Genomic DNA, 15,855 nt, shown 5'->3' with positions numbered 1-15,855 from the left:
GTTCTGAACAGCCGGTGAGCTGTCATATTTGCGCGTTCCCGCCACCGTAATAAGAAGATTGTTGCGCAGCGTGATGCATACTGTCGAAAGACTGACGTAGCTTACTTTTATCAAAATTTTTAAGATATAGTGTGATAGATTCATGTGAATATGTCACATCGAGTATTCCGCCAAAACATCGTTCGGTTGTCGTTCACACAACATACCTTAGGGAGAAAATGAGACTAATGTATGCAAGTGTTTCAAGCTGCAATCGGATTGACCGCCACTGCAACAGAATCGAGAGCAGTATCTGTATGAAGATCGCTGCCTAGCCCATCCAGAGATTCTCAACTTTGGGTTTGGTGGGGGTTGCGTTGCATTGTAGAAAGGCGACTGATAACGATAGGTTGTGGTATATTGCGGCTCTTGTCCACGTCATTAACGCCGATCATTTCGAAGTGAATGACAGCAAGCCATTTTACCGCTGGGTAGTATGAGAAATGATTGAATCTGCATCTTTACTGCTGGACCTGCAGCCCTGAAATCTTCATCCCAGCCCCCTCGTCGGATAAAACAGGAATCTAATTGGATGCCACATTAGTCATTCTTCGCGCTTATCTTCTCGCATGCTTTACATGTTGGTATCGTTGACGAAGACATAAGCACTGGATCGCATGTAAGACTGCTGCATGTTTGCGACATGTGTAAAAGCAGATAGGTATGCTTGCCGCCGCGCCCGCCACACCAAGTTCGGCGGAACTTTGCGAAGATGTGTAGACGGCCGTCGCAGACCTGGCTGGCCAATAAGATGTTCATCGTATTGCCGTATTGCATACTACGTAAGCATAGCTATGCTGTATGTGGAGACGATGATTGGGAGTGAGCTGAACTTCTGATAGTGTAGATAATACATAGTAGACGTGCCGGTAGTTTGTGCGTTGGTCTGCCACACAGCAACTACTACCGGTAGCGGGCTCGTCGGAAGCCAGCCCATCGTAGTAGTGCCGGTTATCAGCAGAGAGGCAGCCTAACTCATCAAGATTGAAAGAAGTCCCATGTGAAGCGTCAGCCACCGGCTTGTGGTACGGTACCGGCAATCCCGAGGATTCGGACCTAGCTGGCATCGATAACAACACTCAGAGACACACTCTAGCTGGTTGATTCTAGGCCGCCGGGGCCACTTGGCCGGGCATTGATTGTGAATGTAGGTTTAGCTGAGGTAGGCTAGATACTCCAAGTTAGCTGGCAGGGCTAACGGGCACTTGCATCGGAGGACTGACTTGTGCATACCTACTTATCTTACTTAGTACACCGCGACTCTGACATGCAGAGCAGATAGCAAAATCCAACCCCAATTGAATAAGTAGGTAGTGTAGCGTCGTGGGATGCTCGGGCTGATAGGGGGTTTCTATAAATATGATGATGGTTAGAGAGTCTACTCAGCCATCTACCCCTTGCCGAAAGCCTGTCGATGACCATGGTCTGCAGCACACCGGATCTCATGCCGTAGTCGAGTCAGCTCATCAGGTCTAATGTCGATACTACCTAGATATTCCTATTATCAAGATCGAATTGTCCAGGTTTGGCGCCGCGTGTTAAGGAAGCAAGGAATACATACAGATAAGGACTGTTAGATCTAGTCTCCCTGGTTGTAGTAACTAACCTAGTGGGTGTTAAGTAGGCAAGGTTTGACCGCTCCCTTGTCGACCCATGAGTCTGGGACGCCCTAGTTCGTCGCTGAATTCAAGGAACAAGGGGCACATCCAATCCAATCAACCTTGGTGTCAGCCATCTGCATCTACACGTGCACATACATACATACAACGTACATAGTAGTAAAGTATATGTAAAGTCATGATAGTATTTCAGCTCCTTGACCAGCGGATAGTATGTAGCTGCATCTACTGTACACTCCTCTACGCCAGTCATTTATAGAAGAGGCGTGAACGCGACCAATCTATCTACACTGACTGACAAGGACGAGGACAATTGATCGCGAACTGACCCAGCAATATACCTCAACTAGTATTTTCTTTCCCTACCTATATTGCGTAATGGACCTGTAAGTACTATGTAAATACGGGAACAGAGGACCGAGTCGGAGCAGAATTTCCACTACCTACCTACTTACATAGGTAGTACCCAGTTACCTAGTGTGCAGGTCTAGTGTGTAGCTAACAGTAGAGTCGCATGGAGTCATGATTCTAACGGCGTTCGCCTCTTAGTCCAGCTGGTTTTTTTTTTTTCTCTCTCTCTTTCTCTTCTTCTCTTCTTCTATGTAGGTAGCCTTGAAAGATAGGCTTTATTCACAAACACGGACTTAGACAGACCACAAATAGGTAGCTGCATAGAACCTGGAACAGCCGTTGATAGGTAACCAAGCCACCTGACACCAAACACGTTCTGGGCAGAACCCTGGATACATATAGTACTTACCATGCCCCTGCTACCTGTACTCCAGGTGCGGTGCAATTCGGTTCGTGTCATGCGGGAGTGCAGCTTTACTCGAGGACAGGACAGGCATCAGGGCCCTATTGCTCTCGACACTACCCACGACTAAATACCATGGTATTCAGAGGGGGAGGGAATACGAGATCTAGGCATGCAGCTTACACTACCTAAATCCTCAATCTAGGTACTACATGGCCATGTACTTACTTATACGCGCACATTTTACGATCTGGTTTTTAATCTGTCTCGACCTGGAGTGGGCCATTTGAAACTTCACGCCATGCCTTCTAGCTTCATGTCCGCTACGGCGTTATATGCAGACCGACTCAGAGGCTGACGTTAAGATACCATAACTCGCCATAACAACGGGCAGAAACGTGCTACCGGTATCATCTCTAATCTGTTCTTGGGTTTGCTTTTTATGAGAATTTCCGTGGTTCTGGCTATCTGCTTGGCCCCCATTACCTATACCTAGTTGGCTTAGATTTACACGTAGGTACTTATATCTGATCCATTGGGTATATACCAGGTTAGACCTATGTACATACCTACATACATAGGTACGTGAACCTACCAGATACAGAGTTTTTTTTTTCTTCTACTTCGTAAGCTACTACAGTATGGAGTAGTCGGTAGCCCAATCAGACCCAATGCTACGGTACCTACCTAAGTAACCTCATACCGGCTGGTCGCGGGTCGTCTTGGTCTAAGTCAGCACGTGTAGGCAAGTCGTGGACACGGCTTTGTCGGCAACCCATGTAGTTACCTAGGTACATAGCAGGTCTGGGAGGGGAATCTCTCTAATCTGCGCGACATCAGCCGCACTTTTCGAGCAAAAACCAGAACGACTCCCAAGATACCTGGGACATAGCTCTCTGCTAGGTATCTACATCTGGACCAACTAGCGCCCAGAGTAGCCGAAGTCCAAAAGCCCAGAAGACAGACGGTGCGCCCCAAGATAACCATTGGAAGTCAGCCTCGGGGCCGAGTACCTAAGGTACCTAACCTAACCTACCGAGCCTACTTCCGCCACTGAAGCTACTGCTACCTATGTACATGTAGGCCCCTACTAAGTACCCCATTAAGACCTGAACTTCGGCTCAATCCATCACCCTAGCAGGCCTGACCCCCCCTCTTCCATCCCCTAGTCCCAATTAAGGTAATGATAGCGGGCGCCATTAGCGCATGACGCTAGCCAGGGTCTCTATCTGCCCGCCAGTTTTCCAGGCTCTCTACTTCGTACCATCGTCTACCTAAGCCTTGCTACGCTGCTGCCACATAAAACACCGGGCAGTTTCCTGGCAGTTTACATGAAACCCGTCCCTCTCGACGTTTCTTAACCACGATCACCACCACACCCCTAACCAGATCCAGAACCATAACCACAACCACAACTATAACTACAACCAAACCACGAACCCGACAGAGCAAACATCCCGGTCCTTGCCATCTTTCGCTGATCCGACCCTTGTCGCAATATCTGCTTTACCTACTTTACCTTTCTTTAAGCATACCGGTATCCTGCATACATCAAGCATTACAGGCGTTCATTTTCTTGTCTGCGTTTACTACGTCGTCACCAACCATACTCGAGCCTCGACCACTTCGATATTCCGACTTTGCTTGTCGTTCACTTGACAACTACACCATCAAACATCTTGAACACTGCGATATCAGGCTCACACGCCTTTATTGCGCCATATATCTACACCACATCGCCTGAGATAACCAGGTCGATCAAGTGTGGGACGTTTTCTAGCTCCTTCCCCTCGGTTCATCTCGCCCGCCAGCTGTCAAATTTGACCTGGGGCGAGACACTGTTACCGGGAGGATTCGCCACCAGAAAATTCTGGTGTTTGCGGAAGCCCACTCCTACATCGTCGTAATTTATACACATAATAATGTCTGTCTTCTCGATAATCAAGCGTGGGCGGGCCCAGGCCAAGGAGCACAGCGCCAAGCAGGCCGACAAAGACAAGACGGAAGCTGTTAAGCTTCCTTATAGACATGTGCCGACACATGCGGCCACCGATGCCATAGCCACTGCCCCGGCTTCCTGGAAACAGGACGACAGATCCAAGATTAGGGAGCAGAACCGGAGGAGAACTGCCATGGCAGCCAGTGGTTCGAGCCACAGCGGGTTGCCGCGTGTTGGAAGCTCCTTGTCTAATGTTTCGTATCCTTCGGTCTACGCAACTCCAGTTGTCCCACTTCCTAAGAACTATAGCTATAGTAGTGTACCAAGCTTGTGGCGTGAGAGAATGGCTAGCACACCAGAGGTGGGGGAAGGAGTAGACTATTTCGCCATCCCAAGGGATTATAAGGGGAAGGGGAAGGAGATGGTACCGGCATTTGCCATCGGTGCCAGTGGTACGGCCAGTCCAGTGATGTCCTCAGGCCGGACCAGCCCATTGTCTAGTAGAGGTATTTAGTTCACGCCTCGGAGCCTCTCTGAGATGACTAATAGCAGAGCAGCAGCGCCTGTAAATGTCGATATCGGTGTAGCTGTCAGTATGAACGTGGAGAAACTAAGCAGGTCTGAGGACGAGAAGGAGATGAGACAGCATGTTATGAAGAGCAATCAGTTTATTCCTGAGCCGGTCCCTCGGCCTTCGAGCGATAGTTCTAGCAATGGTGAACGTCTTCATCGCCTCCACCCTGCCCATGCGCGAAAATTGTCCGAATCGCGTGCCAATTCTAATGATCGCAATTATTATCCGCCACCCGCTAGGAGTACTTACTTCTCAGCACCTCGTCCGGCAGGTCGCCGTGCCGATAGTCTAGACATGTCCACGTCCTCTGGCCTAGCTCCATCGGGTAAGGTTTACGGCCACACGCCGTCTTCAGCTGCTTCATCTGTCACGTCGATTGGGATGGCAATCTCGACAGCTCCCACGTCTGCCGACTCAACACCGCCCCCATCGACCACTGAAGGTTTGGTAACCTTAAGGTCACAGTCTCTTCAAAGTTTGGCTAGTGATGGGACTGCGCCTGCGGTACATCCGCGTAAAGCTTTTTTTGGCGGGTTTCGTCGAGGATCCAGCGACACTATTCGACTGTCTTCCAACGAGCCTAGCGAAAGATCCCAATCACAAGCTCCTTCTACCAGGGGAAGACGACTTTCCAAGTCACGGCCTCATCAGTCAAGCGATAGCGAGCGATCCATAAGTGCTAACAAGGTTCCCATGGCTCCAGTGTCATTCACGAAGCCTACTCGCGCGCAAACCGAAAGTATGGTATATCAGCTTAACCAACTTGAATCTACATCGCCCTATCATATCTATGACCCTCATACTACATCGAAACCCCAACGCGGCAGAGGCAGGAGACTCAGCAAGGACCGACCTCCGAGCAGTCGCACACAGAACGGGGACACTAATACAAAGTCTCGTTGGTCCTTCTTTGGTCGCCGGAATTCTATCACGGCAACTTGAACCTCATAGGTGTTGCAATATGCGCAGTTCCGCATCTAGCACATCTCTTCTAATATTTCATAGACGTTATTCTCTGAAATATACTTCCCAAGATTCCAGCAGCATTTCTACCTTTCGTCATCGATACTAGCCTCACCGCGCCATCATAGCAACCTTGCCTTGTCCCCGCACTCTGAGCAAATAAACATTCTTTTGAAGCATATTTCGATCATTTGGCATTGACAACTGTATATACGCATGGTACAGCAAATAGTTCAAAGAGGGCTCCTTCTTTAAACAGGGACTTTCCCCTAAAAGCCCTTGTTGTGGAAGAATGAATATGGGAGCTGATGAAACTGATACTATGTAGGAAGTACATACTCTGTACATACCCAGATACCCTGAATTTACAGCTATACTAAGAAAGCTCGTCTTGCCACCACAGCATAGAGCGTTACTGCATTTGGTCTAAAGTTCCGTGCGCGCGTACATATAATGGGGTCACGTATACATATTAGAGAGAGGTGCTTAATGGGCATGGACGCGTGGGCAGATTGGATCGACTAGTCGTGGAAATAGTTCCACGGGAGGTTTAACCCCTTGCTCAGCCCAGCTCAGCTCAGCCCAGCCCAGAACAGCATTGGTATTGGGCGTCCAGATCAGCGCCAGATTGGGATACAGACAATGTAGCGACAGAGACTAGCTATTCTAGGACGAGAAGTCCCGTTCTAGATCACCAATTCGGCTACGCTAACGAATAACTTCCCTAATCGAATCTCCCAATGGAGCCTCGACTGCACGATGAACGGACGACAAGAGGAGTGGCAATGGGTCTTCGAGCACGTGGTTCGTGTGCCCGTCCGGCCTTATGTCCAGATTTGTGTGAATTCCCCCGGCGAGCTGGTTGAATTGGCGCATTACGGTCGAGATGACCGCCCATCCATCGATGGTTCATTACTTGAGTAGGTAGACCTTTAGCGTAGATCAGCCCAGCCGGCTAGTGCCGAGCGCGATGGCTGATCATTACCTGAGTAATCATAATAAGGCGCCATCAGTAGACACATTATATTTAGGAATCAGATCATATTTTGTATGGGAATGTACAGTACCGGTATACTAGATTGTTGCTTCTTAACGTATAGATTATCAATCTGATCTTGAGGCTCTTTGCTGGAAAGACGTGAGGCTCGGCCTAGGTATGCCACAAGAAGGCACCTAGTCGCGCAAAAGAGAGCAATGGTTCCAATCAACTTTATCAATTAATCAGCTCTGTCCAGGCCAAATCCACCTCTTTTACTAAACCCCGCCTCCGCTCTTCGCGAGTAGGAAATAAGCTTTTTCTGATCAGCTGGTGGTGTGTTCATGTACTGTAAGTAGTGTGCTGAGGCAAAGCGCCACAAGCGAGGCAGTGTGTGAATAGGGTACTAGGTATCTAATGTCGGATACAGATTCCCAGTTGCCGCTATCAGAGAGCTGACTAACTGTCAGCTCGTATGATTAAATCCGGATTTGATAAGTGTAGGGATTGCCAAAGGATTGTATTGATATTGTAGAGTAGAAGTTCTAGTCTACTGAAGGAATCCACTGTGAGGGGTAATATAGCCACTCCCACCGTACCTGCCATCATTCGGCCAGACTCCCTCGCCATAAGCACCGCGAAGGCGAAACCAGATCGTCAATTATTATAAGATTCCTTCATCTTTAGCTATTCGTACGAGTATTCCATCACTTTAATCTTTCCACCAACGGATTCCTTACCCGACCCCCATCCGGCCCTAAAAAAACACACACATAAAGGTCTCATCATAAAAGATAAAAACATAATATAATAAAGGTACCGGTATGTACGTAGATTGTTGGACATCGCATAGTAATTTCAATCCGATAATTTCGTTCGTAGACCGTAATCAACTATAGTAAATTTAAAAATAAAGGGGATTTAGGTCTTTTTTTTTACGATAGAAGGGAAAAGGAAAAGCGAGCCGTTTACTTAAGCTATACGGTCGGAGATTCTTCTTACGACGAAGATTTCTTCATTATTAGGTATTAACGGGATTCTTTTCGGTCAAGGGGAAAACGGCGAGCTATATGCTACAAACCATGCCCGTACGAAGGGGTAGGGGATTCTTCCAATTCAACGGGAGAAAACGACATTTTAACTCAACCGCTATTTAACCGCAGTAGGAAACCGCGCAGGTTCGAATCCTGCAACTCTCACCAATTAATAAGTATAAGGATTGCCAAAGGATTATATTAATGTTGTAAAGTAGAAGTTCTAGTCTACTAAAGGAATCCACTATGAGGGGTAATATAGCCACTCCCACCGTACCTGCCATCAGATTAATTAAATCACTTTCTTATTCTGGGGTTGAAGGGTTCTTTGGGACGAGATCTGGACACGTCATTTCAACCAATTCAAAATTCTTCACAGGGTACGTATACCTAGTCGCCGTTGTAACTGTAAGTACAGATGAGCGCTTGAGATCTGGCATGTTATTTATCTACGGGTTTGCCTGATCAAATGATTATGGCTGGAAGTTGGTTCATGTCTAAGAAATTATCTGCCATTGTAAACCCTTCTTCACTCTACACTCTAGAAGCAAGACCTGAGAGGATGCTGTGATACCTAAGTACCTATACCTATTGCGAAACGTTGCCGTGTAGCGCGCCGCGATCGTCAGTCGAGTTCTATGTTTTACCGGCATGACTCTGTCGATTCGAGTGAAGTCATTTGGGTCTGGCTAGGCCTGCACTACCGGTATCTCGAGAGGCGGCGAGCGGTGTCTCAGCGATGACCAGAAGCCTAGCTGCCGGAGCGGAATGAAACCCCGTCCCTGCGCGAATCCCCCAGGCTCCCCCAAGCAAGGGGTCCCCGGCCTGTTCATGAGCAGCTGAAGCTATTTCCAGGGACCTTGCAGCCACGCCATTTGCGCAGTCCCTGGCAATACCACCCAACACATACTTAGTACTGTATTATATTGCATGCTGCTCTGTGATCATAAGACTTCGACAAATCGTACATAGGGGGAGGTAGTTGAGCAATGACCCTCGCAGCGATGACATCCTTCCCATCCATCCATCATGGCTGAGCACATGCGGGGAACACTGTACTATAAGCAGCGAGAACCGTACAGTTCCGCCTTCTATCCCGAGCGAGGTAAAATCAGGCAACAATCGAATGGTATAATCAAATCGGTTGTTATACCTGAAAACTGGTACTGCTCTATACGCACACACATCACCGCGCGACTTGCAGATTTAGCTGTAAGGCATAATAAACGGGTTACGAAAAGAGTCACAAACCCAGCGTTTCTCCTACCTTGTATTGCAACTGTCAATGTGACGTGTAGCGTCGGCGATCCGCGGCACCGTTTCTTATCAATGAACCCCCACGACAAGGCTGCCTTATTGCACCTCTAAAGTGTGCTCTTCCGTCGAGTAAGACCCGGATGACTCTACACTCTCTCCTGCTGTGTCACCCTCGTTCTGAACCTAGAAAGGAGTTTTGGTGATACGGTGGCCCAGAGGTACCGTGGGTTCGACCTGTTGGCAACATCAGGAGACGTAATCGGACCCTTTTCACACACATTCACACACATGTCTCAGCACCTGCTTCCGTAGACTCGAAGATGCTACGCTGATATCAGGATAGATACAGCTTATGACTTGTAGTTTCATGCAGATACTCACCCACCGTATTTGATGCAGGCATCGCGTTTGGTATCGATATCTGCTACTGGATGATGATGCTTTTCTGTCTTATCGTGCCAGATTCGCATACCTACCTGCAGTTGAATCTCGACTATGCACTTCAGCCGGTTTACCAGCTACTACGTCGCATGCGAACCGATTGGGGTCCCAGAAAATAGCTTGGAATGGTACATCAAGATACAGGAAAACGCCCCGTTATTTTATTTTAAAAACCCCTTGTGTCTACCCTGTGTACTCCCCCCTTTCTTCGTTCCCACTGTAGATACGGTACTGTATGTTTCGGTATGGTTGTTATTTTTCTTTTGCCAAATCTTGGCATGGAACGCCGTGCACGGTGAGAATAGAGACAGAACCAGAAAAAAAAAAGGGACACGTCACATCCAAGGACTCATATATAGCTACGTATACCACCATCCACGACGAACAGATCAAACGTTGCAGTGAAATGTCATCGCACGCGAAAATACCGAGGAGGAGAGCGAAACTTCGCACGAAGATCCGAACGGCTTTGCACTGCCCTGCATATCACGAGAAGAAAACGAAGAAAATGGCCAAATGCTTGTGACTATGTAAAAACACTTTTCCTTCCTGTCCAAGTAAGTGCTCGTGTCTTGAGCGTAGTGGATTGTTGACAACGACGCGACTTCTGTAGGTTAACAGAAGAAGTAGAAGAGGGATCCCCGTCTGTCCCATCTATCTACACAGTATACAGGCTGTGGAATTTCTACATAGTGGTGGTGTGTGTGCATGGGTGCGTACGTGTGTGTGACACCTACGTACATACCTACTTCATTTCAGTTGTCTCTACCACGTCTTCATCTTTATATTCTCACAACGACGTGATCCGAACAGAAAAAAAAACACTGGGGACGGCGATAGATGCTCGCCTATCACGTGTCTGTCTCGTCGCTCTTTATAATAATGACTGACGTTGTGAAATTGAAAGGGAGAATAAGACAAGACACTCATCCGATTCAAACCGTACTCGATTTGGAGCGAAAAGAAACGTCGTACAACACTTCTGCACTCATAACAGGCGATTGTCTTTCTACTCCATCAAACCACCATGGAGAACCCGTCCCGCAAGTTGATTATCCAGATGTCCGGGCCGCCAGGGTCGGGGAAAAGCACACTGGCACGGCTTCTCGCGCGCTCGATTGATGGCGTCGTGATCAACCACGATCTTATCAAGGACTTCTTCCTCGACTCTAGCTTCTCGTTCCTAGACTCGGCGAGACTGACATACCGCCTAGACTGGGCGCTAGCTGACGACATTATTCAGCAAGGTCGCAGCGTCGTCGTCGACAGCGTTTGTAATTACGAGGAAGTCTTGACGCGTGGCACAGCGCTGGCGGCGCGGTATGGCTATTCATACTGGTATGTCGAATGTAAGGTTGACGACAAGGATCTGCTAGCTAGCAGATTGCACACCAGAGAGCCATTGCAAAACCAAGACACCGGCGAACATGAGCCGCTTCCAGATTCCGTCAGTAGTTTCGGAGGAGCAGGCGAAGACGGGGCTGTGATTCTCAAGAAATGGATGGAAACGAGTCGTCCTGATAACGATGACGTGCTCATCGTTGTCGACGCGACTCGTGGTCCGGAGGAATGCTTGAATGCTGTCATGAAACGGCTTGGATCCCAGCCCCCCGAGCAATCGCAGGCTGATGCTGGTAGCTGCTCCGCATGCTCCCAAAATCCTCACTAAAAGCTGGTCGGGAAAATTGCGCAGGAACCAGGATCGCCCGGGAAGGGCCGTCGCAGGCGGGACCAGGAAAAGGAATTAGACGGAACTGCACCCACATGCACGCGTTATAAGGGACACGGATTACACTTGCACTCTTTTACGGACAGGGATTTCTTCATCAACAACTATCGTTTATTCATAGGTTCATTTGTCTGCATTAGCATTAGCTTTAACCCTCAATACTCTCAGGAATAAACCCAGCAAGTATTTGGCACCATAGGAATTGCCTCTCGTAGCCCGAATGACCTCAGTTAAGAGAGACTCTGATTGTAGTCGCCACGCTCGGCACGCCCGCCGAATTAAGAGCGAACAACATCCAGTACCCCGGGGTTAAGATGCCTGGCTCCGAGGGAAGCTTAACAGTATACTGACGCCCTGCCACACTCACAGGCGTGAGAGGCACGCGTCGTTGGTCCGTGTTCACAGAGTGCGTCGCGGAACCATACCTCACAAGCGAGAAGGATGCGACGCTCTGCGCCGTTGTAATAGTCAGCGAAGTGCCAGGCGTGACCTTCGTCGCCGACACGGAGCTAATCACGGGCCGGGTAGCACGCGTGCCGTCCGCTTTAAACAGATACGGCGGCGAAAATACTTGCATATCGAAATGGTTCTCCCGACAGCCTGTGCCACAGAGGCCCCCACCACCTGCGACGACCGTGGCGTCGGGCAGCAGGAGGGCCACACTGTGATACGTGCGCGGCACGGCGATCGAGGCCAGCGTGCGCCATGTCTTCGTTCTCGGATCGAAGAGCTCTGCTGGGAATACGGGTGTCGTATCTGTGAACGGGACAGGGTACGATTGCCCGCCGATCACGAGCACTGTGCCGTCGGGAAGGACAGCGCTGTTGTGAAACGCACGAGCGTACTTCATGCTGGGCAGCTTAGTAACGGTCGGGATCGCACCTACATTGCCTAACTCGATGAGATGCGCGTTGGGAGTTGCATTGGAGTCCTGATATGATGGAGATCCGCCGGCGGAGAGAATCATACCCTTCGCTGCGTCGAACATTACAGCTACGCCACACACTATGAGAACAGGTTGGTTAGCGGACTTTGAAGCATGATCCCGGATTGTAAGAAGTTGTTGTCATGTGATAATAGCCCCAATATATCCACTCGAGGGCCGAATCTAGAAGGGGAAAGAGAAAGACTTACTGGAATCTCCGTCCGCAGCACGCGTTCCAGCAGGCTTGTATGATCCATTACCACTGACATAGTACCAGTTCATTTTCTTGCTCGGGCCAGCCTGGAACACGGAGTTGCTCTTGTACGCGAAGAGCCAGGCGTGGTTGTCAGAGCGGTAGACGCCCTGGTTATCATTTGTGAGCATCGGTGCCACATCGCAGCCTGGAAGCTTTGTCCATTTGTCGGTAGCTGGCGAGTAGATCTCGCCGACCTTACCGCCAATACCACCGCTCCATGACCCGCCGATGGTGAATATCGAGCCATCGCTTAGCGTCGCGCTCGACTGGTAACCGCGCGCGATCACCATCTGTGCTGCGCTCTCCCAGCCTGAGCTGGAGGGGTGGTACGTGCTTGTGTTCTTGCTGTCGTTGCCACCTGTTACGACGATGTTGCCATCCGCGTCTAGGGATATTCCCGGGCAGAACATATCGTCTTCAACTCTATTAGCTCGCTTACTCAAGGGATATCACCTTCCAAGTGCTGCCGCACGGGTTGTGGATCTCGATGCTTAGCACTTACGGCGAGTCTCTGAAACAGTATGCTGCGTCACGGTTTGAGATCCAGGAGTCCATAAGGCGGTCAATGTTTGACCTGTACCGCCACCGAAGAGGTCTGGTCGATATGCACTCCACTGCAATATACAGTCAACGATCAGAAACGATGGGTTGAAGAAACAAGCAGAACCCAAGGCAACTCACGAAAATTAGGTGCCCCTCGGCAGATAGTGCACCAGCGACGGGGACAATGGGCAACACTAGGGTTGATTCCCATTTTCCTAGGCTAGTAGGAGGCGGCTTGAACGTGGAAGGGTTGAGGTTGACGTCTGGACTGAAGACATTCAGGTCTGCGATGCTTGACCACGGATTATTGGCACCTTGAGCCTCTGTTTGCGCAGTAATGCGGACATAACGGGCTGTGGTGCTCGAGAAGAAGGTGGTCTTGGTGGTCTTGTCATTGAGATATGTGCCATACTGCACCGGACTACTCCACGTAGTGCCATCGTTGCTCACGGTGACTGTGTGCTGGCCAATATTGCCATTGGAACTACCATCTTGCCGCGGCTGGTATGAGATGCCATTGATAACATAACTCTTCTTCATATCCACCTGAAAGTAATGTGGTAGAGGGGCAATGGTCGGCGAGTAGGCTGAGTGCCAAAATGTGCTGCTATCGCCGTCGATGGCTTTGGCAGCCTCGTTCCCCGGCTGGGAACTATCTGCTGAGACTGTCCATCCTGAGCGAGAAATGGACGTTGCCCATGAGTATTGGGCATGCACCAGGGAGAAAAAGACCTGGATAACGGCGAGAAAACGCAGCCATAGGCTGCGGCGAGCAGTATAGGAACCCATTAGAGCAAACTACCTATATCCAATGTAACTGCCGACCTGCCCAATCGTCGAAAATCTCTGGCATACCCATCGTCTTTATAGTCATCTATACGAGGTGCCTCCTCTCTCGTCACCTCCACTGTCACGATTTCATCCTTGCAAGAGACGATCATCCAACGCATCGTGAGGTCACTTGAGGCTATAAACGAGGGCGAGCTATCGAAAGTCTTCGGAGGGCGCTTGGCACAGGCGCCTCTTTTTCAGCTACACGGCCATCTAGCCAGTCACGGAGCTCAACACCAGTCACCAGGCCCACGCGCCTCTGCACAGCTAATCCAATGTCGGTAACGCGGTTCGCAAATTGAGATTCCCGTTGATCGACAACATAGTATCCGATAGTTGGTAACCTAGGAGATTAAGCTCACTGGTAGCCTGCCTTAACAATTCGCTGACCGTTGCGCTTGTTGCATCGGATATGCACGCTTTCTGCACGCTTCTTTTGATTACAGCGCGTCTGTTGTGCCAGTCGGAACTGCCGGGTTAACGATCGCCGTTTATGGCGCAGCTTTCAGCTTCAAGATGGAAACCGATCTCGTCTACTATTGTTACACGGCGGGAAATGGCGGAGTGGTTCGCGTCAGATGTGGGCTCGCAGCATCACCACAGGGTAGTCCTTGGTAATGCATCAGGAGTGATGTCCAAGAGGCGTTTATTCTACCGAAATGGGGGTGTCGACCGTTGGTATGTGGCATGGCGGTTCACGGCTAGTGTCGTATTTATCGAGAGAGAAAAAAAAAAGTGGTTGAAGTAGGTAGACGCGTCTTGCTGCTATTATTCTGATGTGATGAGACCGGTGAGGAGCTTGTGGAACACCGAAACTGGATCTGTGATACCATCAATAGTCAGTAGTCTACTTGGATCATTTAAAACTATAATACCTGATGACAGCTTCGAACAAAAGAAGGTTAGTAGCTACACGAGTGCATGTATACCCATACGTCGGCTTGGTTTTGGCTGCTGCATCGGCTGCTACCAAGGCGGCTTGGTATTGATTGGAAGCCGATGTCAGCTGATTTCAGCCCTCACGCTGCACTTCACGGGCAAGGCAGCTTTTTGTGCTTTGATAGGAAGCATCAAGATGTGGTTAGCTGTATACTGCAATCCTTTACGTTTTACTGCCTAGGGGTTCTAGACTCACCAGCTCATATAAGGTAGGACACGTAGATAGCTCTGAGCGGAGATGAGGCATTTCAGATACCTGCTTGGCAGAATATTTCAGATGAAATGAAGACATGAGTCTTTACTTGTGCCTATGTCTGATAGGTAGGCCTAATATTTAGACCGTACCTAAGTTAACACTTCTAGCACAGATACGACCTCGAAATGGGACAGAGCCTCTTCTTCAAGTCCCTGCCACAGGCAGGGAGCTCAATGAAAAGATGAGAGAGAATGGATATCAAAAATTATGCTGTCATCTCTCGAGATGTGCCAACGGCCGGAGCCATCAGCAGCTGTCCATTGTTTTTGATCAACAGGCAACACAACCCGCGTGTCCCGAAGGGCCGCGCCCGCCGCCGCTGTAGAAAGGAGAAAGAAGAATAGAAGGAGGGTGGGGGCGAAAAAAAGATTTTATAGACAGCCCAGAAGGTATCTACTCAACCGGCAGAATCTCTCACCGCCAACACACAATCACCTCGTGTCAGTGAGTAGGTAGGTAGGTTAATGAATGAACCACTATCTACAATATCCAGGTACATAAGGGGTATCTAGCATGTTACATACTTATGTCTAAAGTTAGAGGATCATTCTATGACGCTGGCATATGCTGAATGGTATGCTAGGCTTAATTGGCATTGGAGTGTCATACTCCAGCTCGGTCTGAAGTTGCTGGGTATAATCACTCCGATGCCTGTACACCACTCAGCCAGAGTACATGTTCGTGAGCTTGTGAGAAGTGCTGACATTCACATTTCTTGTGTTTCAACCTAGGCTTTCAAAGGCGGCCTCTAAGTCACCCGGCGCTTAAGCAGGAGGCATC

General features: G+C 49.3%; 3 protein-coding genes across 3 annotated transcripts; 2 read left to right on the top strand and 1 right to left on the bottom strand.

Moving 5' to 3' along the window:
- The first annotated feature begins 3,867 nt into the window (after positions 1-3,867).
- Positions 3,868-5,960, top strand: F5B22DRAFT_305323 (uncharacterized protein). Its single transcript, XM_047970575.1, has 3 exons — positions 3,868-4,857; positions 4,909-5,876; positions 5,931-5,960. Exons 1-2 carry the CDS (start codon positions 4,335-4,337, stop codon positions 5,865-5,867), a joined length of 1,482 nt encoding a protein of 493 aa, XP_047828798.1. The 5' UTR covers positions 3,868-4,334; the 3' UTR covers positions 5,868-5,876; positions 5,931-5,960.
- A 4,284-nt stretch (positions 5,961-10,244) lies between these two features.
- On the top strand, positions 10,245-11,408 carry F5B22DRAFT_305219 (P-loop containing nucleoside triphosphate hydrolase protein). Its single transcript, XM_047970573.1, has 2 exons — positions 10,245-10,294; positions 10,504-11,408. The coding sequence occupies exon 2, from the start codon at positions 10,624-10,626 to the stop codon at positions 11,263-11,265; it is 642 nt and encodes a 213-aa protein (XP_047828797.1). The 5' UTR covers positions 10,245-10,294; positions 10,504-10,623; the 3' UTR covers positions 11,266-11,408.
- Positions 11,409-14,105, bottom strand: F5B22DRAFT_305212 (uncharacterized protein). The gene is made up of 4 exons (XM_047970572.1): positions 13,188-14,105; positions 13,009-13,120; positions 12,460-12,921; positions 11,409-12,330 (listed from the first exon to the last, which is right to left on the bottom strand). Exons 1-4 carry the CDS (start codon positions 13,836-13,838, stop codon positions 11,552-11,554), a joined length of 2,004 nt encoding a protein of 667 aa, XP_047828796.1. The 5' UTR covers positions 13,839-14,105; the 3' UTR covers positions 11,409-11,551.
- Positions 14,106-15,855: the final 1,750 nt, after the last annotated feature.

Source organism: Xylaria bambusicola (genome assembly GCF_022495145.1).
Source record: "Xylaria bambusicola strain CBS 139988 unplaced genomic scaffold F5B22scaffold_35, whole genome shotgun sequence".
Taxonomy (NCBI): Eukaryota; Fungi; Ascomycota; class Sordariomycetes; order Xylariales; family Xylariaceae; genus Xylaria; species Xylaria bambusicola.
This window is presented reverse-complemented; position numbering and strand designations above follow the sequence as displayed.

What these genes read in the sequence shown, in the direction of transcription:
- F5B22DRAFT_305323 (XM_047970575.1), top strand. Translation starts at nt 4,335, where the DNA reads ATGTCTGTCTTCTCGATAATCAAGCGTGGGCGGGCCCAGGCCAAGGAG. An exon ending in CAGCCCATTGTCTAGTAGAG is followed by an intron (nt 4,858 to 4,908) that starts GTATTTAGTTCA and finishes ATAGCAGAGCAG; the next exon opens with CAGCGCCTGTAAATGTCGAT.
- F5B22DRAFT_305212 (XM_047970572.1), bottom strand. Translation starts at nt 13,838, where the DNA reads ATGGGTTCCTATACTGCTCGCCGCAGCCTATGGCTGCGTTTTCTCGCC. An exon ending in CCGAGGGGCACCTAATTTTC is followed by an intron (nt 13,121 to 13,187) that starts GTGAGTTGCCTT and finishes TGTATATTGCAG; the next exon opens with TGGAGTGCATATCGACCAGA. An exon ending in TGCTGCGGACGGAGATTCCA is followed by an intron (nt 12,331 to 12,459) that starts GTAAGTCTTTCT and finishes CTGTTCTCATAG; the next exon opens with TGTGTGGCGTAGCTGTAATG.
- F5B22DRAFT_305219 (XM_047970573.1), top strand. Translation starts at nt 10,624, where the DNA reads ATGGAGAACCCGTCCCGCAAGTTGATTATCCAGATGTCCGGGCCGCCA.